General features: G+C 35.5%; 1 protein-coding gene and 1 pseudogene across 1 annotated transcript in view; both read left to right on the top strand.

Annotated features, from left to right (window-relative positions):
* The window catches only part of Ccdc112 (coiled-coil domain containing 112), a 41169-nt gene extending 16335 nt beyond the window's left edge, over positions 1-24834 (top strand). The window contains exons 3-10 of the mRNA XM_010614132.3: positions 1289-1410; positions 14618-14707; positions 17161-17236; positions 17611-18001; positions 20993-21406; positions 22706-22801; positions 24005-24123; positions 24339-24834. Of these exons, the coding sequence (XP_010612434.1) occupies positions 1289-1410; positions 14618-14707; positions 17161-17236; positions 17611-18001; positions 20993-21406; positions 22706-22801; positions 24005-24123; positions 24339-24369 (1339 nt within the window). The 3' untranslated portion in view covers positions 24370-24834. The remainder of the gene's footprint in view (positions 1-1288; positions 1411-14617; positions 14708-17160; positions 17237-17610; positions 18002-20992; positions 21407-22705; positions 22802-24004; positions 24124-24338) is intronic.
* LOC104855311 lies at positions 9102-10881 on the top strand (annotated as a pseudogene).
* Positions 24835-26559: the final 1725 nt, after the last annotated feature.

Genomic DNA, 26559 nt, shown 5'->3' with positions numbered 1-26559 from the left:
GCTGGACTTTGCATTTCTTCTGTTAGAGATTACATTTGGCAATTTTTCTCCATTAGTATGTTTTGAATATGTACAAAGGTTAATATTCCTAGTCCAGGAATAGCAACATATAAATTACTGTAACAGCATATTCTGTGCCGTGGCAAACATTTCTGTTTGATTGTAATAATAGTCCCACCACCACCCAGAGCCTAGATGGGCTTTCCATTCCTTACACAGGATTTCAGGGGCCACCTTAAATCTGCTACAGTTGGTTTAGAGTGAAATCTACTATTTCTGTTCTGTGTCTTGCCACGCCTCAAACCACACAAGCTTGAGCTAAGATATAAACCCCTCAGCCTGAGGGTCCTGGAACACCTATTTTCTCCAGTATGCCTAGTAAATATTAAATTTTTCTCTATGCAGCAAGGTGAAAAAGACTAGGAAACTATCTTAGATGGTTGCCCTCAAGTATGTGAAATTAAGTTAGTGGCCAGAGATATTCCACCACTTATTAAATCCCAGATTGGGGAGAAATATTCATGTCAATTTCTGCCTTGTGTGGAAAAAAAACCCCAACAGTTGAGAACATTAATTTCTTTGGCCAAACAAAAAATTTTCTTATTAGTATTTTTTTGTGTTTTGTTTTTGTTTTGTTTTGTTTTGTTTTGTTTACAGAAGGATCAAACTAAAAGAACTCCTTAGTGGTAAATGACTGAATCCAAGAAACAACTATAAAATAGAAGAAGCTTTGAATTAAATAATATTATTAGTAACTTGTATTTCCCTAATAGAAATATGCATGCTTTACAAAGGTCTCTCCCATACAATATCACCTTTGGTGTTAATTATGCCCTGACTGGTAATGGAGAGTTTTTATTATCCATGTTAGTAATGAAGAAGGTCGCACCAGGAGAGATTAACATCTTTGCTAAGGCTTCAAAGTTAACAGTATGTTCTACCGAAAGCAGTCATCAGCAGTGACAGCCCTTTTAGACCCTTCAAAGAGACTGAATCGGAATCCATACCCAAAGGCTTGTGTAGTTTCAAAAGTAAGAAGTTACTACATTTTCTTAATTCATATTTTATAATTTAATAGCTAAAGTTACATTTGATTTTAGGTGAGTTTAACTCTTTCCTATTATTTTGACTAATATTTTTGTCCATGGCCTTTTTAAGCAATTATATTCTTTCTGTTTAAATGAAGTAATATGAATATAAAGTACTGGTTCTTATGAGTGCCTTGATATTTTAAATAACTAAAAATATATTTAAATCATATTTATACCATTTGTTTCTTTTCCTAAAGGGTTATAATTATAGAGAAAGATAAACACAGTCATTTCTACAACCAAAAAAATGACTTCAGAATTGAGCACAGTATGCTGGAAGAATTGGAAAACAAATTGATTAACAGCAGGAAAATGGAAAGTAAGTTGAGTTCATGAACTAAAAATTGTTGAGTGATACAAACTTGTAATTTTGCCTTGTCTTTGTCTTTGTGCATCGACTGTTATATTCTCTATCAAGATATTTTAGTTGGTCATAAATTTGTCTTGTCAGGTAATGTGTTTGTTCTTTCAGGTAACTGTTTAGTCATTCTAACTGGATGGCTTTCTATTTTTTCCAATTTAAAATGAAAGACAGAGTTTGGGGTTCTTTAATTGACAAATCAGTAAATTGTATTAAAAATTTTTAATAGAAAAGCAGAATGGTTCCTGAGCAATCTAATCTTAACTCATCAGCTTGCTATTATTGACTGAGCTCTGGACTCTAAGCATCAATAGACTCAGAATCTACACTCAGTACCTCTATGAAGTAGTCACATAGCATAATGCTTAAATCTGAGTTTTTTCAACTGGTCTCTGAAACCTACCATTTCTACCTCAGCAGAGCTGTCCTGTGCATCTGATAGTGTATTAAATGTTAGCTAGCCTTTTAAGAGTACTAGATTCTATATGTTGCAAAATCCTTATAAGAAAAAAAAACTAGAGCCGGGGATTTGGTTCAGTGGTTCCGGCACCTGCCTCATAAGTACAAGGACCCAAGTTCAATCCCCAGTACCAAAAAAAAAGAAAAGAAAAAAACTACTTAGCATTGCTTATAGGAAAAATAATGGTTATCAATTAACTAAGCTTTGTAATATGTCAACTTATATGTAGAGATTAGATCGCTTTTACTGCCAATGAAAATTCCTAATTTATTTTTTCAGAATAAAAATTACTATTTTTAAAAAGTGACCTCTTTTCACATAGTGATAAGCAGCATTCGCCCTCCTTTGTTGGAATGATAATTGGGCATAATATAAGTACATTTCCAGTTTTCTCTTCTCTGATTTACAAAGTGGACTTCACTTGTTCAATATTTATTAATATTCCCTCAGTTCTTTCGCAGACAAATGGGAGGCTGATTTTTCATTTAAGAGGACTGCATTATCCTAATATAAAGATATAGAAGCTTTCCTTTCCTTTCAGTTCAGAAGCAGTTAATACCTGTTCCTTACATGAAATATATCTCAGTTTTAGCCTAAATTTATATCCTGTTATGCTTCAGTGGTTTGGTTATACCCTTCCTTTTTCACTTTTTCTTTTCAGAAAAGGGAAATTTCACTTTCAGATAAATAAACTCTTTTTGCCCTGTATGAATATTGCTATAGCTTATGAAGCTATGGCAAAACTAAAACAACAAAAACATTTTCTAATTATTTAACTTTTCTAAACAAGTTCGTTGACCTAAAGTTCCAGCAGTGAGCAAGACCTCATTTGGGCAGAGCTCCATGGTAGAGCTCTTGCCTTAACATGTATGAGGCCTTTCGTTTGGATCCCTAAGTATCACTTAAAAAAAGGACTTTAAGGACTATTTGTAAAAAGTTGCAAAATCAAAACAGATGAGGATGCATAAAGTACCCAATGGTAATAAATACTACTACTATTATATGAATATGTATGAATCTGAATATTTTTAACATAAGCCTACTGGTTTAAATAAAGATTAATATAAAGTTATTATGCCAGAAAAGTAGAAAGGAGAATTAGTCTTTTTTGCTATTGAGAAAACAATTTGAAAATGTCTGAAATCCTTACTGTTTTTCAAGCTTTTATTCTGGCCTTAACATTTTATTTCAAGTTGGCCCTTTAGTTGAGCAACTTTGCAACTTGTGATATAGATACCACTTAATGGCACCTGAGGTACCTCCTCAGGGCGATGTTGCTGACACCAGTAGATATCACCCACTTGTGTCCTAGAAGATGAGTTTAGATAAAGTTAACTCTCAGTAGGAAGTTTGTCAGTATTCATAGAATTAATACTGGTTAGACAGTTTTGATATTCGTACAACAGTTAAGATCAAATTTTATTCCCATAAATTATAACAAATTAAAAGGAAATGCTTTTAAAGAACAAAACAGACTAAAAATAACCTACTGATCATACATTTAAAACCATACTACCTAACTAGTATCCACAGAGAAAAAAAATTTCTGGCCATAAATTTATAGTAAAATTTAATCCACTGTGCTTTCTAATCTTGAAGAAATGAAAGATGCTTTATTTAGAGTAAGAATGTTCAATTGTTTTCGACATAAATGACCACTTTTTTCCTTCAATTATTCTTGGCTATCTCTTACTAAGTGATTATGATCAGTCTTACCTGTAGAATCTTATTTGTAACCACATTTGTCAGAGAATTATTTTATTTTTATTTTATTAATTGTTTTTAAGAGTAGGAAAAATTTATTAAGGGAAAGAAAGCTAAGAAAGACAGAAGGGAGATCGGAAAGTGGGTTGCCTGCTCACCCTAATTTTCAAAGATGTTTTATACAGCAAAGCCATGTGGTGAGGCAGGTACAAAGTGGGACAAAACTGTAAGACCCAATGGAAAATTACAAGGTGGGTATGAGATGGGGCAAAACCATGACCAACCAATAAGATTACAAGTACAGTCACCCAGGTAATATTGATTAAATGGGGGTCAAATAGGGGAGCAAGTCTCATAGCAAGCCTGTACAAGGATTTTCAGTAAGGGTGGGTGGGGGTCGGGGATATTTCCTGGAAAGGCTGGGTTAAGACATTGGCCCCTCCACCAGGTGATTGAAACCTATATAGAATATCAATCTCTGTTATTTATCCCCAGGGGAAGCACAAAGGTATACTAGTTTCTCTCCTTGTACAATTCTGGCCTTCAGTGAAATGTGTCTTAATTGTTCTCCATGTTTACTCCTTATTATGTTGGCTCCTTGAGGGTGGCCCTGTCTAACTGCTGACAAGATATCTAATTAACTCACCTATCTGCAATATTCCTCCCTCTGAAGAAGTACCCCTAACTTCTGTGAGCGGGGAAAGGGCGAAGACAGCTCTGGCTACTTCCTGCTGAAGAGGGTCATAGTTGTGATCAGCAGTTAGAGTTACTCTATAAAGGGTCTATCTAAAGGCCTTCAGTAGGCACCTGGCATTGTCATCTTGGTAGCTTCATAGCTTTTAAGTCTGGAGGAGACAAAGCCAAAGAAACAGTTAAGAATGCATGGGCCAAATTATAAGGTCAGCAGGATTGCTAATGAATATAGCCAACAAAGAGGATGAGGAGAAGGTCCAGGAGACTTCAGAATCCAACATAGAAGTCATTTTGTACAGTTTAGCAGTTATGAGCTATTTACATGGATGATCTGGTGGATCCTGATAAAAGAAATCTAGCACATTTGTCATTGGTTCCATTTGTATGACTGCTTGGAATTTGGAGCCTCTAGGCAAGAATAAATGAAACTTTTAAGAAATTAGAGTATGTATAACCTAAGCATGAGCACACTAGAATGAAAGGGCAGGTTGGGGAGAAAGACTTAGAAATTGAAATAGTGATTGAACTTGTTGGTCTTAGATTCTTTCATTGATAGAAGTTATCTATAAGTTTCATACATTGTCATAAGTTTCTCTAGTCTTAGCTCTAAGAGACAATTTGAAGAATAAATTTTGCTAAGAAATATAAAACTCTAGCTGAGCTTTTATAGATTTACCATAGTTTTTTTCTAATGATTCATAACCACGGTCAGCTACTGGTAGAGCTGGAAACTGCCAGAAGGGGTCAGTGACTGGAGCCCGTTTTTATATCTAGTTTTATTACTATGACATTATTTTATACCTCTTTTGGTTATTATTTTCTACTGGGTGTTTAAGACCAAGTTAAAGTGAGATCTGTATCAATCAACATGAACCTCTTGCTATCTATCAAGGTCAGTTAAGTCTATTCAGGCATTATTTTGGTACCATGCAGAGAGCCTCTCAGCTCCTCTGTCAGTGTCAGCCATCAGGATGGGTCACAGTCTTGCTTGACTATGTTGTTTTCAGTGCAAGCATGGGAGACTTTTCCCTTGTTGTGACCCTTTGGCACACAGTACATTTGTCCTCTGGTGTCTAGCAATATCCCTGCTTAGGTGGTTGAGTGACTTACCAAAGATGTAGGATCCTGTAGGAAAGGTTCCTTATGTCCTGGATCTTGTAGACCTTTAGGGGATAGGGTCAAAATATTGGCTGTCCTCATAACCCAGTTACCTTTCTAGTTTTGGTCTCCAAACTTTAGTTGTTGAGCACCCAGAAGAGAAGATCAGTGACATTAGTAGTGCAGTAGGAGCAGTGAGATTAATTATTATAATTTTGTCTGGACATTAAGTACTTTGAAATATAAAGCATAATTATTTCTTATCAACCATGGTTGTTCTAGTAGTTTAACCTGCAGAATCTTAACAGACAACAGTTATATATCATAGACACTTAAGACCAAGAGCCACACATAGTGTTTTTAGCATGACAATCATGATGACATTTTCTTTGTAACAATATCCATCTTTGTATGGAATAATCTTTCAGTCAAACACCTCCATCTGATCACAAGACATTAAATGACATAAAGAAAACTCTTATTTGTTACCCTTTAATAGGATGCCATCTAAGAGGAAATATTGGCCTATAAATGTTCCTTAGGAGTTCATAATGTCTAACCTCTAATTTTAGTGTGTGACATTGTTTTGACTGTTTGGTGACTAAGCGTGGTAGCACATATAATGTACATCACATAAGTTCTTAAGAAAACTTATTTGACTGGTTATCTCATGCTGGCTTGACATGTACCTCTTATCACAAGTAGCTGGAGCACAAGAGAAAGGCAGAGTCAAAAAGAGCATTGCCATAAATATCCTAGAAGACTTGTACACCTAGAGGCATGAATATATACACCATAAAATAACAATGAGCAGTTACATGAAACCCTTTGTCCTTTAATTTTGTCTTGCACCAATAGCATTTTAAATAAAACATTATTGTTTTAGAAAAAATGGCCATTTGACCATGACCAATATATACATATCACAATAATATGTCTAGCCATGTATTCCTCACAAGGCTATGGAAATTATTGGGGTCCCCTTTGGGAACAAAGGCTGGAATAAAGTTTTTTCCAGGCAGCTGCTCCTTCATTTGCCAAGGGCAGTCCTGTCCAGTAGTTTTCCTAAGCCCAAGAGTCTTTATTGAATTATCTTAACAGATTTTTAGATGACCCATAAGAGCTGGATCATAAAAATTAACACATTATTTTGACCAATGAAAGATTCCTGAGTTATGATATACAGACAATAATAAGTACTGTACTTGTAAAACCAGTTGACATTATTTGGATAATCTGGCAACCTGGGGGAAGCATTTCTTTAGTGACATTTATCTATAAGCCAACCTGTGTTACAGGCAAACATCTTTAAAAATCCAAAATGCCAAAAAAAAAAAAACCCTCAAACAAAACAGCTATACATGTTGTAACAAATTGAACAGATAGACACACACAAGACAACTTGTTTATATATCACAGTGCACTCAGATGTATTTGGCCAAGTTGAATTATAATAACTGTTATAATTCTTAGGTTTATCACTATAAATAAGACTACTCAGAACTTTGAAGATCAAGTAACAAAGATTTCTTGTAATAAGAATCAAAAGGAATAAAAATCTGCACCTGCGAAAGCAAAAAGTTTTAAGATGGGCCCTAAGCTAACAGTTTATCTGGCTAGAATACCCAGCTACACGGGCTTCTCATGGTTGCTGACAGCCACATATGACTGTTCTCTCTAAAGAGACAGACTACTACAAGTAATTTTAGCTATCTCCAGTGTGGTCCACTCAGGCCAGGTTTGTATGTAGAAGAGACTAGGTGACCCTCTTTGGAGTTAAGTATGTATTCCATGCAGTGAGGGAAGAAGACCTGCCAAGACTCCAACCTGCTGCAGAGATGTCTACCTATGACCATTTTTTTCTATTTTGAAAAGAAGCAAAGGTAAATAAGGCATCTCCAACTATCCCTCTTGTTCTGTGCCCAATCTAAGGTGTCTCTTAGAGTCTGTCTCATCCAGTGCCAGTGGTAGCAGACTAGAGGTACCAGGAAGTGGCCAGAGCTGGGTTAGCTATTCTTTTCATTCTCTAATTTCACCTGAAGACTGAAAGATAAATCTGGACTAAAACTTATATATAGTTTTAAAAAGTTTTGGGGTTAAGCCTAGACCAGTTTTCTATATAGCCCAGAAATAAGTGAAGGTCAGCTTTACTCTGGAAGATTTCCAGGGAGGGGAAACTCTTCATTGCAGAAGCTTTGTCTTGAAATGTAGCAGTCACAGAGGAGGGAAGTGCCTTGAACCAAACACTGTTGACAACTGTGTTATTTCTCAGTGGAGAAGGAACAGAAGAGTGCCTTTAAGTATGGCACAAGAACTAAATCTTAACTACCTCAGGTGTAGAAAGACATTAAAGATCAGGAGTTTTTCCAGAATGTCTCTGCGATCCTTAGCAAAACATAACACTAGAGACAAAGGCTATGACCAACTCCAATTGCATTGGCAAGCAGAAAATTAAACCAGTAATCAAAGAACCTGAATGGCTGCTTTTTGCCTCTTGAGAGGGAATGAAAGTGTTCTAATTATATTGTTTTAGGGTTTTTCTTTTTAAATAAATTATTTTGAATCTATAATATCTAATTTATGACTTAAATACCCTACAGGCTGTTGAGCAGCTCCATGATCTTGTAGAAACACTCCCAAAGCCATTTCTTACCTTTTATTAACATACAAACTGAAATGATGTCCTATAGTCAGGCTCTTAGAAGTGCTTGTTTGAGCTTCTGGAATATGGTCTGGGAACCAGGTTCCCAGGTTAAAATATGCCTGTCTTTTGAGTTTTTCTATGGGTCACACAATCTCACTATATTGTACTATCTAAAGGTGACAAAAACCTATAATTTCTAGAAATATCCTTAGTTGTTTTAGAGTCTTGGGCTGTGGAAAGAAAAGAATTGGTTTGTTTCTTCCCCCATTCTTTGGGTTCCCTTAAATGTAATAAAGTCTAAGTATTTACCTCAAGGCTGCACAGTTCTTAGACCTAGAAACATAATCTCTGATAGAAAATTCAGCAGAACACAGATGTCTTGGCTAGAAAGCTTTTCTGAGGGGGCATATAATACTATACCATGTGCATATTGCAAGGCTGACTTGGGAAAAACTATAGTATTTTCTTTTATCAAATTGGGATCTAGGGATGTCTTAATTTCTTTCTGATAAATAGTTGACAAGTTAAAATAACTGAAGAGCTTAGTTCTCATTTTCTTAGACCTTTAAGAATACATGCCTGAAAATGTCTTCTATTTTAATCTCCAATCTGATTGGCAAGCCAGTAGGGGTCTTGTTTAGGAGCTGCTTGTGTTCCAGTAGAAACCAGTTACTCCCCTAGATGCCTGTCTTTTGAGCTCCCAAAATTAAGACAATTCTTGTCTCTAAATGTAATACTATTTGTCTCTCATTAAAAGCCAATATTTGATTTAAGAGCAACATTACATCTTTCTAATCTAGTCCATAGGTCTGAATAAGTTCTCTAAAGACCTCAGTATACATTTCAGGGTCTTTTAAAAACTTTATTAGGTCTCTTTTAATCTATCTTAGATCACTGAGAAAAAAGACACATGCACACAGATAGTGCCATATTTGCCATTTACTTCCTGCAAGGGATATTGTCTTTGAGAGGCCTGAACAACTTGGCTAAGGATGGATATAGCCTCATGGAGGTTTTAATTATGGCTGGCCTAGATACTCCATCTTGACCTGGTGGTCAAGGTTTAAAGTTGTCTTAGAGCGACCCACTGAAGAAACAGAGCCATGTGCGTGCGTGTTCCTGCCTGTGCCCGCCTGTCAGTCAGCCAGTCTGTCGGGGGCCCCATGGAGTTCCCACCGGAAGAAGAAACAGGAGGGATAAAAGTTTGCTGGGACAATCAGGAAGCGCCTACATTCTCCGTGTGTAGCAATGCCAGTATCTTTCGAAGGATAAATGCCATATTGGACAATTTTTTGGATTTCAGTAGAGTCTGTACTACACCAGTAAATCAAGGAATGCATGATCATTTATCAGACTTCCATGACTCTGAAGAAACTGTTATAAGCAAGATGCTTTTTCCCACCTCTGCCCAAGAATCTTCCTGTGGCCTCTCACATGCAAAAATGACTTGTGCCTTGGCCTGCAGTCCCTCAGTCTAACAAGCTGGGACCGACCCGAGATCACCCAGGACTCAGACTCCTCAGCCCAGAACAGCACACATTCAGTACTGAGCATGCTCTATAACCCACTGGGAAATGTCCTAGGAAAACACCCCGGTGAGCTTTTTGCCTCTGGACCCCCTTCGGTCTGACTTGGACAAGTTTCCAGCACTCTCAGTTAGAGGATCCTGCTTGGACACCAGCCCATCCTGGATTCCTGTTCTAGCAGCCTCTCTGGCTCAGACACAAGCGACTTCAGTTCTGGATCAAATCATCTCTCAGATCTGATTTCAAGCCTCCACATTTCTCCTCCTCTGCCCTTCCTGTCTCTGACAGGGGGTGGTCTCAGAGACCCCTTAAAAATGGGGGTAGGGTCTCGCATAGACCAAGAGCAAGCTGCTCTCACTGCAGTCACACCTTCCCCAACCAGTGCTTCAAAGAGATGGCCAGGAGCTTCAGTGTGGCCATCCTGGGACTTCTTTGAAGCTCCCAAGGATTCCTTCAGCATAGAGAAGAGGCCAGGCTGCACCAGCAAGATTCAGCTGTAAACGAAGCCACCTATACCTGGAGCGGCCAGCTTCCACCCTGGAACTAAAGAATCCCATCTACTCTTGCAAGAAGTTCTCAGGAGGTGTTCCTTGGGATATTACAGAAGCTGGATTGGTTAACACCTTCCATGTTTTTGGTTCTCTGAGTATGGAGTGGCCTGGTAAAGATGGCAAGCACCTTTGGTGTCCTCCCAAAGGTAATATGCCTAAAGGGTATGTATATCTGGACTTCGAACTCAAAAAATCTGTCCACACCTTGCTTCGGGTTTGCTCTCATGACCCGCTGAGCCCATATGGTCTGAGTGAATATTATTTCAAGATGTCCAGCCAAAGGATGCACTGCAAGGAGGTTCAGGTGATCCCCTGGGTCTTGGCTGACAGCAAGTTTGTCCAGAGCCCATTTCAGAGGCTGGACCCCCAGTAGGATAGTGTTTGTTGGTGCCCTGCTTGGGATGCTCAATGCTGAGGCCCTGGCTGCCATCTTGGTGGAGTGGTGTATGCTGGGAGTGACACAGATAAGCACAAGTATCCCATTGGATCTGGCCGAGTTACTTTCAATAATCTACGTAGTTACCTGAAAGCAGTTAGTGCTGCTTTTGTGGAGATCAAAACTACCAAGTTCACCAAGAAGGTTCAAATTCTCTGTGTCACATCTGCAGTTCTTAGCCTGGCTCCTTCTTCTGTAGAGATCAGGTCTGCTTCAAGTACTTATACCAGGGCTGCTGGCACTGGCAGCACAGCATGGAAGACCTGTGCCACCACAGCCCCCTGATGCGGAACCAGGAGAACCGAGATTCCAGCTAGAGGAGCAGGCAATGTGCCCAGTGGCTGGTGGTGCCCAAGGCTGGCAGGTCAGGCAGCAGCCTGCACCGCTACCCTGCCATTGGCAACCAGGGAGCTGGCTTACTGAGGACAAGGGAAAATCATATTCACCTTTGCACTTGCTGAATCTGTCTTTGTTTCTGCACTAATTAATGCACAATGAGTTTTGTCAGGTTTTGTTTTCAGGACCCTGTGTCTCGCTCACCCTCCAAGCAACTCTAGTTTTCCCAGATTTTAGTTCCTCATTTTGCAGATGAAAAGCAAAAAAAGAACTATGTGTCCAGGAGGTATTGACACAAATGCCTACATCTAGGTTTATTAAAGCGCTTTTTTTTACATTCCTTGCAGTACTGATGGTGATGATCTGCAGGTCTCATTGGTTTCATTCTTGCAGTTGCCATACAGTGCCTTTCCATTTATTTAACCCCCACCTGAATGGCATAAATGGAGTGTTCAGCTGGTGGTTTTTACTGTAAACAACAAGGAGACTTTGCTCTTCATTTAAACCCAAATCATATTTCATATTTTGTGCCCGTGGGTTTTTACTGGTTCCTTTTTACAGTCCTTAAAACAATTTTTAAGTCGTTTGGAACAAGAGATTTTTTTCTTTCCTGGCAGCTCTTAACATTATAGCAAATTTGTGTCTGGGGAACTGCTGGTCACTGTTTCTCACAGTTGTGAATCTAAGCATTTGCAACCAAGAAATTTGGTTTATTTGAAACCAGACTGGAAAAAGAAGTTTCAGCAGCTGCTCTATATAGTTTTAAATGGTTTATTGCACCTTCTTAAGTTGCACTGATGTGGGTGGGAGGGTTGATAGAAGTTTTTAATCATAAAGTCACAGGACTTTTTTCTTTTGTAACTGAGCTTAAAAAAAAAGGCTGCTTTTTTAATGGGGGCAGATGAAGGTTCACAGGAGCCATTTCTCTTGAAGGGGCCAAGTACCCTTCCTTAATCTTTCATTTAAGGAATGCATGAATCAACAGTTGCAGTTGACTGAAATGCTACTGAAATTTGAAAACTTGACTTTTCTTTCCTTATTTTTTAAAAAAATAGTTCTTGCCCCTCTTAGGGGAAGCTGTGTGCCAAAGAACCAGTGTCATAACACTCTCCTCCCTCCTGCTGAGCTGATGTTGCAATGTTGCATATCCCAGCTACTCTGTGGGTTTTGTGAAGCTTTGTGTGAAGCCTCTACCTCATTGTAGTATATGCACTCTCCTACAGATGTGTGGAATAAGCTGTGGTGTAGTTTTTTTTTTTTTTGGCACGTTGCAGCAGAAAAAAAAATAAAGTTGTCTTAGAAACTTTGTTCTCAGATTCTAAAAGGTGAGGAGTAGCATCAGGCTTAGAGGTACTGAATGTCTTAAGGATGAAGTGTCTCTCATTACATTTACACTTGAACACAAGCAAGAATTACTTCTTAATGTAAAGAAAATCTCAACATAAAGATGATTTTGGGCCGGGGATTTAGCTCAGTGCTTTGGTGGACTGCCTTGCAAGCAGGACCCGAGTTCAATCCCTGGTACCAAAAAAAAAAAAAAACAAAAAAAGATGATTTTGACCATTTTCTCATTTATGGTATAATTCTAGTTGTGAGATAGCATCATAGTGCTTTCCTCTGTGTGCTTGGCTTTAGGAGGTAGGCACACCACATGAGGGTGTAGAGAAGTACTAAATTGCTCCTTAGTACATTCAAAAGGAGAGTGAGGTTCAGATATGGAGTTCCTAATCTGGAACAAGAGAAAGAAATATGGCATCCCATAAGTCTCTTCTTGATTCCTGTGTCCCCCTAGGGAGTCCCCAAGCTAACAGTAGTTAGCTACCATATGGTGAGAGATCCAGAAAAATAAAACCAGACTGGATTATCTACCCTTTACCAGCACACAATCTTATTTTCCTCAGGTAATTCATATCCTTACTCAGTAAGTACTTTCAAAGCACAAGGTACAATTGACTTCAGCTATCACAATCATGTTTAGACAAGTATTGCTGGCAAACCAAGAAATTCCAACCATTTCTTTCTAATTCCTTGAAAGACAGAGAGGAAAATAGGGCACTTTTCCTTCAAAAGAGATCACCTCCAGAGATGCTAAGTCAGAGATTCTGTGTGGAGAAACTCATATGTCTTCCTAGCAGCCACAGTCTACATAGTAAAGGCAACTTTATGGACTTCCTATGCACGCATATGAAGGAAGAAAAAGGTTGACCAAAATAGTCCCATATTCTAGTTAGTGTGTAAAAACACAAACACAAGTTACTGATTTGTATTTTCCCTAGTGTAAGACAAAATAGATGTTTGAAGTGGTCTTAGTCTGACTTTCTGGAAGGAGCAGCCTGACTACAAGAGATTCTCAAATAAACTTCCAACAAGTTGGAGAAAAGTTTAAGGGGAGTTTTTAATTCACTAACAGAAAGAAAGTCCAAATGAAACTCAAGCTTATTAAGTATTCAAAAAAAGATCACCATATAGCATTTTATAAGTTCACAGTCAACGTTCCAAGTCCATAACCTATTGGAAAAGGTATTTTTCTCCTCTGCATGGATAAATGATGAAGACCATTTCTAAGATGGGGGAGAAGGTTTGGTAGTTTTTAATCTTTGAAAGATTTGTTTTTTTTTTATTTTTCTAGAGGTCTGTCTTACTGGTAATAGAGAAAGCAGTCCAAACCCGTAGCTCACCTCTTAATGGAGACTTAAGAAAGGGCTCTGACAGCATCATTTCAGATCACTCTGAGACAGAGGATACCTGATGATCACTGACGGAGTTCCCCTTTCAACTCACTGAGGAGTCCAGATAGGACAAGATGTGGAGATTTTGTGCTGACTACCTGGATGGGCTGTCAAGAGCTTGTTTCTTTTGAGAGAACTTTGGGTATCTGCCAGAGAGTAGCCCTGGCCATGACCCCTCAGTTGTCACCTCAGTTTCCACCAGTTCCACACAGATCTGTCTCCAAAAGGAACCCAGTTTCCTATCTGGTCAATGTTCCACCTGCCATTGCTATCAATGGGAGTAGGGATTCACCAGAGGTCAACTGGAGAAATCTGTCCTCTGCCTTGAGAGTGGCAGCTGCCCTGAAGGCAAGTACTAGCTGGCAGAGTAACCACCTTTTGTTTATAATTCTATAAGGGACAGATAAAAGCCTGAACTGTCTTTACCTGAAGTACCCATTTTTCATAAGACACCCATTTTACAGCATTTTGAAGAAAATAAGTGCAAATGCAACACATACAAAACAATAATAAAACACAATTTTTAACAAAACACAATGCATAAGAAAACAAGAAATTTGCAAACATTTAAAACACACAACTTAAATTAAGACACTTAAAACAAGCTGAAACAAAGGCCAGAAGAATTTATATGAAACAAAAACCAGAATCTATGAAACAAATGAAAGCCTATGAAACAAGTTACAATCTATGAAGCGAAAGGACCAAAGTTAGAACCTATGAAAGAAAACTCTTACCTCTGACCAGTAATCTCTGTAGAAGACCTCCAAAATGATATAGGGCGAAGAGCTGTAACTCCCAAACCTGCTAAATGTCTAAAATGCCAGTTCGTGTTTTCTAAAATTGAAGAATGAATTCTAGGAACAACAAAGGTTAGGAGTAGGAAAGATTTATTGAGGGAAAGAAAGCTTCTAAGAGAGACAGAAGAGGGACCAAAAAGTGGGTTGTCTCACAGAATTATTTTAAAGTATATACTTCTTCCTTACAGGAGCAAAAATCCAGCAACAATTAGCCAAAATACATAACAATGTAAAGAAACTTCAGCATCAGTTAAAAGATGTGAAGCCTACACCTGATTGTAAGTAAATTTAAATGTTAGTGTGTTTGTTAAATATATTAGTATTTTCTATTTATTGGTCATTAGAAGATTTTATACTTTCCTAGTATGAGACACTTCTATTTTTCTACTTGGCATTAATGGAGCTCAATTCTATTAGGGATTAATAAGGATACATTGGAGAACTATAGTATCTGATGTTTATGCGGTATTTTTTAACCTTTAAAGTACTATCAAATCCTTAAAAACTATAAGGTAGAACAGATATTAATGTCATTTTTAAGGTGGAGACTTTAGTACAGAAAGGTTCAGATTTAACTAAAGAGAATAAAGACTGATTCTAACTCAATGCTTTTTCCATCATTTGATTTTTAAATAATTACTTTTCAGACATATTTCAGTTATGTAAAGAAAATTTCATTGTTGTTGAGGCAAATGCTAATTTTTGGAAACAAACAAAATGTATCCTTGCTTCCTTACTTATACTAAATTTGTTCCTGGAAATTCAAAGGAATAAAGTGCTCAAGATGTATAGACTTAGACAGATGTTGGATCAAATCCTTGATTTCTAGCCTATTATGTTATTCTAAGCAAATTACAGTAATGCCTTGGTTCACAAACATTTCTGTTTGCAAACAATTTCGTTCACAGATAAAAGCTTTCAGCAAAATTTTGCTTCTTTTTACAAACTCAGCATCAAGCAACAGACATGACCATGGCTATCTATCCCACACAAACACAAATTCAGCCATCTTCCCCAAAATGTAAAATAAATTAAATTGTAAACCGAGGTACCACTGTACTTGATCTCTTGGAACTTTTACTTTAAAATGGACATCAGAAGACTTATGTGAAAGGTGTGTTGGGGAGATTAAATGAAACAATACACCAAAGCATTTTTGTAGTGCTTATAACATAGGCACTAAAAATGATAAATGTGCCTATTATACTCATTAAATTAAATGAAACCATAAAAATACTAGAAAAGAACATGGGTTAATATTTTTATATTAGTGCTATGTTTCATAGGATGGATAAGATCAGAAAATATGAAGAAAAATTGAACATATTTGACTACTTAAAAATACTTAAATCCATAAGCAAAATTGAGAGACAAATTAGAAAAATATTAACTATATATAAATAATTTAAAATATAAGTATATGACTTACGTGTGAGCGCAACCCATAAATGACTAGAAAAATATTAACTATATATAAATAATTTAAAATATAAGTATATGACTTACAAGTCAGAGCAACCAACATAAATGACCTAATAGAAAAAGGGAAAAAAATTGTAAGGTGCCCAGTGTAACAAAAGAAATACAAAACACAAACGAAAAATCTTCAGGCTTATTAATGATCACAAAATTATCAACTTAATGATGATAAATTTTTTTACCTCATTTTGGAAATGGTTAAACATACATAGGAAAAGTTATTCTGGGGAAACCAGAGGTAGAGCCTTTAAAATGCAATATGGCAGCATATGGTAAAATGGACATGCATTTTTATTTAACTTTTAATTGGTTAGTCTCTAAGAATATTTATATGAGATAATTGATAATGTGAAATAGGAAGAAAAGGGCTAAAGATGTAGGGAAAATGGGAAGGGTAGGGGAAAGGTAATAAGGGAAAAGAAAAAAATAGAAGATGAAAAAATGGAAATAAAGTGTTTGTAAATGTGGAGGGGAGGAGGGGGTGAAGGGAGGGCAGGGACAAGGGGAAAAAATGAGAACCAAGACCTGTCCTGTAAAGGTACAAGATCCCAATAATGAATGTAACTGTACCATATACCTAAAATGTACCAATACACTCAATGAGGAAAAAAATAAAAATATTTATTTGAGCATGCTAAAATATATATGAAGGATTTTTCTATAGCATTTTGAATATTTTAAGATTCATATTAAATGAATTAGGTACATATGGATAAATGAATTAGCTACATATGTAGCTATAGAAAAAAGAAATGCTTTATGTTTATATTTAACCACATCTTGTTAAAAACTGCAATTCAAATAACAGTATGTTTAGTAAGAAATAATTGTAAAATATGTTAATTATTTAATGATAATGAGTACATAAGAAAAAAATCTGTAATCAGAATTATAATTATAAAAATTTACATTTAGCTCCATTGGTGGTGCATGCCTGATATCCCAGTACTCTAGGAGAATGAGGCAGGAGGATGAAAGTTTGACCCAGATTGGGCATATAGGCAATTTAAGAAAATCTGTCTCAAAATAAAAAAGAGCATAAGGAGTGTAACTCAGAACCAAGGTCTTGGATTCAATCCCTGCTACACAAAGAAAAGAATTTAGTTTTGAGCACAGTTATCTTAATTTCTCAGATTAAGAAATATTTTTAAGTTAGAGAACCTTTACATGTATTTTCCTTAATTTTTAACATAGCCATAGTGACATATGACATAAAGTGATTTCTTTGTCTTTTTTTTTTTTTTTTTTACAGTTGTTGAAAAGCTCAGAGAAATGATGGAAGAAATTGAAAATGCAATTAACACTTTTAAAGAAGAACAAAGGCTGATGTATGTTTTAAACTCATTTTAATATAAAATTATTAACTTTTATTTCTCAATAATTCATTATTAGGTTGTTTTATACAAGCATATTATGTGTTTAAGTCTTACATAAAACAGTAGAACACCTATTTTTGTCATTGGATTTATATGGATTTTTATGTTTAAAGTAAATTTTCATTTGTATTTAGACACTATAAAATCCCAAATAAGAATTTTAAAGACTGTTTTTATCTTGGAGCAAATCTCTTAAGGCTTCAATTTATAAATGTTAGTAATGTCAACTGCAGACAACAGAGTAAAGAATCAGGAATAATTAAATTTGAGAGAAACTGAAGGGTTAGTATGGATTGGCTGATCTCTTAAACTTTTTTTAATTTTAGATACGATGAGCTTATTAAAGAAGAAAAAACAACAAATAATGAATTGAGTGCCATATCAAGAAAAATTGACACATGGGCTTTGGGTAATTCAGAAACAGAGAAAGCTTTCAGAGCAATCTCAAGTAAAGTTCCTGTAGACAAAATGACATCAAATACTCTTCCAGAAGCAGTGGTAGATTTTGAAAAATTCCTACAGCAAACAGGAGGGCGACAGGGGGGCTGGGATAACTATGACCACCAGAACTTTGTAAATGTGAGAAATAAACATAAAGGGAAGCCTGCATTTATGAAAGAAGTTCTAGAACACCTCCCAGGAAGAACACAGGATGAAGTTCAGCAGCATGAGAAATGGTATCAGAAATTTCTGACTCTAGAAGAAAGAAAAAAAGAGGTAATAACAATTATAATAGCTATTACTCCTAAGTTTTTGTTTTAGGCATGTGATAAACTGATTTTGCAGAAATCCCATGAAGTATGTGTATAGTTGTTTCTCCCCCATCTTACAGAAGAGGAAATTAAGGCACTGAGAAGTTAAATAATCTTACACAAGAAGTAGAGCTATAGTTGGATTTCTTTGTGGCCAGACATTTCTCCCCAAGAAATTATACAGTGGGCTATAAAACTGTGGACAAAACCTTCTGTGTTCACTTTCCAGAACTAATTCAGATCAGACTTTGGAAAAAATGTATTTTACCAGCAAAAGCCTCACTATTTTGATTAGAAAATCAAGAGACAGTGGAGAAAACACTTTGACTAGTAAGTTTCTTTGAATAGTCTGGGGCTGTAACTCAGAGGTAGAGCACTTGCCTAGCAAGCATACGGCCCTGGGTTCCATCACCTGCACAACCACCAAAAAAAGCACAAAAAAAGTTTTTCTGAGATTTATACGCTCAACTTTATTGCTTAAAGATATAGACTTTTAGCTACTACAGAGAAACCTTTTAGCAAATATATCCAAAGTTTCATTTTCACAAAAATACAGTGAGTTTAGGGTTTCTCACCCTTGGCACTGTGGACATTTTGGTCTGGATAATTCTTGTTTTGGTGAAGTGTTCTATACATTATAGAGTGGTTAATTGCACCCTTGGCCTATAGCTACTACATGCTTGTAATACTCCCTTTGATTATCAAAGCATCCCCAAACATTGCCAGAGCCTGAGTCCTTTTTATAATAGACTTTGTTTGTTTGTTTTGCTTTTTGAGACAGGGTCTCACTATGTAGTTGAGACTGACCTGGAACTCACTGTGTAGCCCAGGCTGGTCTCTATCTCACAGTGATCCTCCTGCCTCTGCCTCCCAAGTGCTGGGATTACAGGCTTGCGCCACCACGCCTGGCTATAATAGACTTTTAACTATGTACTTATCTGTCCAACAGATGACATGCCTAGAGCACTAAAAAAAATACTGATTCCATGTTTAAAGTTTAGAAAAAGTAGCTTTTGTTGTTGTGGTCGTTCTTTGTTTTCCTTCCTTAGAAATAAGTTGATTGTGGGAAGACTGATTATGGGAGCTGTAAGAAATATTCTTGAAATATAAGTCATTTTTAAAGGCTCAAAGTAATAAGCTGATAAGAATTGAGTTTTTCTTTTGGGATACAAAAACAAGGGTTTCTTAAACTGGCCCCCTAAACCGATAAAATCACTATCACTTGGGAGCTTGTTAGAAGCTACTAGGTCCAAACCCCCAGGCCTAATCAGAACTTTATCGAATCCTCTGGGTGATTTGTTCCAAGCTTACATTTGAGAACTCCTCTCTAGAAAAGGGGGTAGGCATTGCTTCTTGTAAGAAAAGTAAACCACAACAATTCCAGATTACTCTGTTCCTAACTATTCTTATTTCCTGATACTTGACAAGTGATTGGATATAGGACTGAGGAAGAAGGGGGTGTGGAAAAGGAGGTGCCAGTTAACTGAAGTGGAACGTATTAGAGATAGAGAGGGAAGTAGAGGGAAAATAGCAGGAATTCAGGTATAAATCTACTGAGTATAAGATGTGGAGTTGGAAATTTTCCATGTCTCATTTCCTTTAGAATTTGCTCTATTTTGTGTAAATGGAGATACTTAGCACTTTCAGATATGCTTTGAACTTTCTAAATGCCTTTGACTATCTAAATGCCTTTGGCTGTCTTGTTTTCACTTTCTATACCACTTTCTTCCTCTACTGTTCCCAGCTTAGTAAAATCTCCCCAGATCAGATTCTGCCTTCTTCTTGCCCACCCAAACATTACTCCCACTTGGCCTCTCACTAACATTTTCTGTATACCTTTTTAAATGATGTGCTATGGAGTGCCTATGTCATTATCTTACTTAGAAACAGTGCTGCTCAAACACTCTATGGAGTGGATGTTGTAGGCTGTTACTGGTCTACAATGTGATGAAGCAATTGCACGATAACTACCCAGTTAGCACATTCTAGTTCAGTTGACTTTTTTTCGTAGAAAATTTGACATGCAATCCCGGTTTTTAGGGATGGCTGTTTTGAGTAGCCCTATACTAGATGACATTTTACATTGTTTAATTACCTATGGATCCTATCACATTGCTTTACATATATATGGATTTACTGAATGAGTAAGTGATATTCCATAAGGAAAGAAGAGAAAAGTTTTTTCATGTGGGGGAAAGACAATACATCCTCTGCATAGAGAAGGCTACTCGAAATTTAAATAATCTTTACCTGTTCGGATATACAGTTCCTGAGGTATTTTAAATACACTTGTGAAGAAGCACTTATGTGCCAGGCACTGATTTAATCTTCTTGTGCAATAATTCTATCTGTACTTTACAGGTAAGCAAAATGAGGATAAACTAGGTTAGTGACTCATGAATGGTCATACTTAGTAAATGGAAACGCCAGGATTTGGTTCCAGATATTCTGGCTTCAGAGATCATGCTCTTAACTACTCCATTTTTCATTCTGTTTTTGATATTTGACCAGGAAAAGATCACTCAGAAAGTATTCTAAGCCTAGAAGGAGAATACTTGTGCTAAAGTGAGATGACTAGAGGAAAGGGATGATGCCTGTGAAAACAAAGCAGGTAAAAGCTGGGTGTGGTGGTGCAGGCCTGTAATCCCAGCACTTGGGAGGCTGAGGTAGGGGGATCCTGTGAGTTCGAGACCAACCTGGGCTACATAGTGAGTTCCAGGTCAGTCTCAACTACATATTGAGACCTTGTCTCAAAAAAAAAAAAAAAAAAAAGCAGATAAAGAAGAGAAGAATATTTCAGAAGTATAGAAGTAGAAAAAAAATTGAATTGGTTCAGAACAAAATTTAAAAGCCTAACCATCCAGCATCCTCTAATCAATTTTCCTGCCAAAAAAATAAAATTTAAATTTGAGTTGTTTAAAAAGTTTCTTTATCTTTTTTTTAAAAAATCATGTAGTCTATTCAGAATTGGAAAACTAAAAAGCAGCAAAAGAAGCAAGAAATTTTCAAGTTAAAAGAGAAGGCAGACAATATTCCTGTGCTTTTTCATAATAAACCAGAAGGTAATCAAAAGCAAAAAGAAGAAGAAAGAAAGAAACAGAAGTTGGCAGTTGAAGCTTGGAAAAAACAGAAAAGTATAGAACTGTCAATGAAATATGCTTCTAAGTTAAAAGAAGAGGAAGAAAAAGAGAAAAAGCAGCAGAAAGAACGCCAACGCCAGCTTAAATTAAAATTACTATTAGAAAGTTACACCCAGCAGAAGAAAGAACAAGAAGAATTTTTGAGGCTTGAAAAAGAGATAAGAGAAAAGGCAGAGAAGGCAAAAAGAAGGAAAACTGTTGCTGATGAAATTTCCAGGTTTCAAGAAAGAGTGAGTAAATATATTTTCTGAGTAAATTTTAAATGCTACAAAGAGAGGTATTTCCAGATTGAGGTCAGCAAATAGCATTACTTTACCCAAATGAGTAAGCTATGCTCCCTAACTTCTAGTCAGTTATAATCTAGTGAAAAAGATACATGCAAGTTGGAGATTTAAGAATACGGTGGTAATGGGTATGTTGCTTGAGGTGTGGACCAAGTACATTAGGAGTTGGATATACAGAGAGAGCTATGTAACATAACTATAAATTAGAAGGTAATGAGTTGAGTTTTGAAGGAGAAAAAAGGGAAGGAGAAGAGAGATATTTCCTAATGGAGGTAACAGCATGAATAACTGCTTGGAGAAGTGTAATAGCATGTTTTGTGGGGAAACTAAACTTTTAAATGTTCCTAGACACCAAGGAAGAGATGGGAACCAGCAGGAGACAAGAAAGGTAGCCACAGGCTAGGCCAGATGTCTTATCTTCTCTGCTGAATGTCACACCTGAGGAGTGGCTCATTTTAGATAGTACATGAGTTGCTTATTTGTTCATTGTTTATCTCCCCACTGTAAAGGAAGTTCCACAAAGGCAGAGGTTTTGTGTTTTTTGCTTATTTCTGTCAGGTGCAATGTAGGTATTTGATGTATACTTAAACAGCTGGGTGGTAGGATAATACATCATTTAAACAAATGCATGCAAGGAAAATGTTAAGAAAGACAAAATGGAACTGAGTTCAAAAAAGGCAAGGAAGGATATTTTAAAATATAAAAGGGTGCAGGTATATATAGCTGTTATGAATTGTTATGTGCATCAAAATATATACTAACAACATTCGCAAAGCAAACAATAAGAAATGTGTAAAGAAAAATAGATAAAAATGCACCAATGGTTGAAATTTTAGCTCCTTTCTTCTATTCCATATATAAAAATATTCCAGAATAACAAGATTCCATGCTGTCTCACCACACAAAAAGATAAGCAGGCTGCATGATAAAAGACGTAGAAAAAGAAAACCAATAAAACAAAATATAAAATAACTTGAGAGATTTAAAGCTATACTTACCTGTATTGATAACTGAAAATAGACTTATCTATTAAAAGGAGTTTTAGATTAAACTTTAAAGTGAAACATAGAATACCTAAAAGAAAGTGATACCTGCAAGGATGTACAGGTGTTATATTTAGAGAAAATAAAGATCTTAGCCTTTGTTAGAAAAGGTCAATAGTGAAGGATTACTAATAGTTTAATTTTATTCACAAACAATTAAACTCTGGTTACTTTTACTTCCTTAATATAATCTTTTTTTTAGGATTTATATAAACTTGAATTGAAAATTCTAGATAAGCAAGCAAAGGAAGAGGAAAAGGCAGACAAACAAAGAAGATTGGCAAAATTAAAGGAAAAGGTATTCTGTACTGAGATTAACTTTTGTCTTTTAAATGTGTTTTTAACTGATACGAAGAAAAATAAACCTTGTACATTTAATGGGATACTATGTGATATTTCAATACATACGCACAGTAATGTTTAATCACATTAAGTGTATCTACTTATCATTTCTTTATTACAAAAATGTTAAAAATTCTCACAGCTTTTTGAAATATACAGAACATAATTTTTATTTATAATTGCTATAACTACTGTACAACAGCCACTAGAACTTCTTATTCCTACCTATAACTTAGCTCCTGCCTTAGTCACTTTCCTTGTTGTTGGGACACTCCTATGTAAAGGAGAAAAGGTTTATTTTGGTTCACGATATGTAGAGGTTTCAGTCCATGGTCCTTTGGCTCCAAGGCACGACAACACGCAGAGGTGCATGGTGGAGGAGAGCTGCTCAAGGCATGGCTGAAGGGAAGCCTTACCTAGGCCATATCCCCTGTGACCCCCTCTTCAGACCAGACCCCACCTCTTACAGCAAGCCAGCTATAAACACCCATAATTCAATCACCTTTCCAAAGTCCCGCTCAAAAGCTTTGGGGGGGTGCTATCGGGTATAAACCATAATAGTAACCATTGATCAGCCTTCCTTCACCTCCCTCCTAGTTACCATAATTCCTTGATTTATAAGAATACTGACATCAAATGTATTCTCTTATATCTCATCTCTATATCTACTTTAAATTTTACATTTATATGTTGGAAAGCATAACAGTACAATTTAAGCAACTATTATTTGACTATTGTTATACATTATATTATTTTCTTTTACCCTATTTCTCTCTTCCTATCATCATTTCTTTTATTCTTTCTATGTGAAAATCCATTTTATACAGATGGTAGCTGTGAGCGTTGCTTAATCTCATTGGTAATACTCAGAACTAAAAATGTTGAACCATCATAGATTAAGCAGAGTATTTACTGATGGTTATATATCCTAAATGCATTGTCTGGCTATGTCACTATTATACTTAGCTATATTAAATTTCTCTCATAATAGAAATAGAATAAAACAACAGAACTAGGAAAAAATAATTTATTAATAGATTGATGTAGTCCAAATTTTATTTTAGCTGTGTGAGTACAATTAATTTACTGAACAAATTGATAATTTTATGACTGTTTATCTGATACAAAGTATGCTTTTCAAACTATTCTCTAATTGCAGGTTGAAAATAATGTTAGTAGAGATCCCTCTAGGCTTTACAAACCTACCAAAGGTTGGGAGGAACGAACCAAAAGCATAGGACCAACAGGCTCTGGGCCTCTTCTACATATCCCACGCAGGTATAATGGAGTTAGAAGGGGTATTCACTTTATAGAAATTTAAGAACTACATGTTTATATTGTATGCAACTTGTATATTTTATAGTGACAAACTGATAAAGCAAATATACATATATATGTATATATATTTAACAGTTAATGTTAATCAGATAGGTTTGGGTCTTATAAAGAATTTTCCTACATATTCATAATTGCTTTTATCTTTTTCTCCTTAGGACTATTCCAACCTGGAGACAAGGAATATAGAGGAAAATATGAGATAATGGAATCACTATTCATTTGATGAGAGTATTAGCATATTCAGTAATACCAGGAGAGTGTGATTAACCATATTCTTTAAATATCACTAGCCTAGTCAGATTGCTTATTATGCTGTATGTAAATTGAGAGGTACTGTAAGTTTTATTCTGCATACATTAGTGGTTCCTGTTTCTACTAAAAGAGTGTTCAGGGAGCATATATGTTGGCCTATTACTGATATAAAAGTTATTTATGTAAATTTATATTACAAACATCCATTTAAATCCCCAAGGCATTTCAAAGATGCTTTGTTTTTGTCATGGCATAGCAAAATAAATTGAGGCAGTCATAGAGAAGCATTTTTTAAACCAAAATTTTGTAACTTTTGTAACTTGGAAGTAAGTTAGCTTGAATAATAAAAATGTCTTTTTTTAATGAGCTACAAAATAACTTAGTACTTTTTCTAAGTTCAGCAAATTGGTAGTTTGTCAGTTATTACTTTTTTGTGTAATAAATATTTTGTATTTGAAGCATGCTTGTTTTGTATAGAGAATATTTATTTTTAAAATATACTTCATATATCCTATTAATTTTATTATTGCTATCAACTTTTTGGTTTCCTTCTACATATGCTTTTAGCTCTTCTGCATCTCATGCATTTATGAAATCTGCATCATTCACATGTTACTGGTTAATGCAGTTTTCTTTTTTGATTCTGTTTGACTCAAAATAGAAAAAAATGTTTGTTCTGAAATATCTGAAATAAGCTTATTTTTAAAAACTGATTTTTGATTGCTGGAAGCATGTACAGTGTTTTAAAATTGATAGACAAACATATTTGATCAAAAGAATCTTTTCCAAACTTTTGTACATTAAAACACAATTTAGTTTAATTCAAAATTTCATTTTTATGCAAGTCTAGGCCCTATAGGAAGAATACTGCACACATAAAAATACAGGAAGTTTGTTTTAACTTTTATCTAAGATCTTTAATTATAATTTGCTACATATAGGCTAACTTCATGCAGAATTCACTGAAAATTCAGACTCAGAAATTCATTGAGTAGTGACCAAAATCTTTTCTAATTTAACAGTTAATGTTCAAAGTATATAATTCCAGGACCAGGGATTTAGCTCAGTGGCACGGAGCCTGCCTCACAAGCACAAAGTCCTGAGTTCAATCCCCTGTACCAAAAAAATAAAGTAAAATAAAATTTTAAAAATCAAAATATGTAATTCTAAACTTTGGAAACTAAATTCTAATTGTTCGGTTATTGGTATAGAATGAGAAAGTTGACTCAAAAGATCTTTAATTGGAAATCTTATTTATTTGTTCTCTGTGTCTTTTTAAAATGATTTGAAGCAGTTCAGAAATAAAATTTACAAGATAAAGGAATTTAACAATAGAACTGAACAACAAAGTAAATTTTTCTTGAATTGTTTTCTTATGTGTTGTTTTTTTGCATATAGATTTAGCTTTTGATTTCCTGCATCAAGCTAAACATTCTGGTTGTTGTGATTCTCATGACTTGAGAGGTTTCTTTTTTGATAAGAAGAGATTGAACTCATAGTTTTAAGCATAATAAGCACATACTCCCTCACTGTACATACTCACAGCCCTATTTTCCTTTTTAATAAAGGCAAGTATGGAATTTTCTCTTTAAAAATCAATTTATAACAATCTGAAACAAATGAGGGATTTATTGTGGAGGCCCCTGATGTAAAGCATATAGGATAAACATAAAATGTTTTTAGTAGATTCATAGAAGAAATATCAAATAAATATTTTGTAAGCTGGTTTAAACAGTGTATTAATGTGAAATTTAGAAAAACATGGTAAAGCAATTGTCATTCCAACATAATATTTTCCACAATACCAAAATATAACTACATATTTTAAAATGATACAAAATATATTAGTTACTATATTCTTATTTACTATTACATTATATTATACTTTTTCAGTATTTCTACATAATTCAAACATTAATGGTTAATTACAGTATATAGATGTTTTGTCATTGTTATACTTTGAGATGGAATTTCATCTATTTATATTTCTTAGCTAATAATAGGGGTAGCATTTTATATAGGCATTAGATCCTGGCTTGCATATATCAATTTATGTGGTCAAAATCAATCTTTTTTTTTTTTTTTTTTTTAATCTAGAAATTATTTTTCTCTCAGAGGGCAGAA

The sequence above is a fragment of the Fukomys damarensis genome, unplaced genomic scaffold, assembly GCF_012274545.1.
Source record: "Fukomys damarensis isolate Sample0158 unplaced genomic scaffold, DMR_v1.0_HiC HiC_scaffold_9, whole genome shotgun sequence".
In the NCBI taxonomy this organism is placed as follows: domain Eukaryota; kingdom Metazoa; phylum Chordata; class Mammalia; order Rodentia; family Bathyergidae; genus Fukomys; species Fukomys damarensis.
This window is presented reverse-complemented; position numbering and strand designations above follow the sequence as displayed.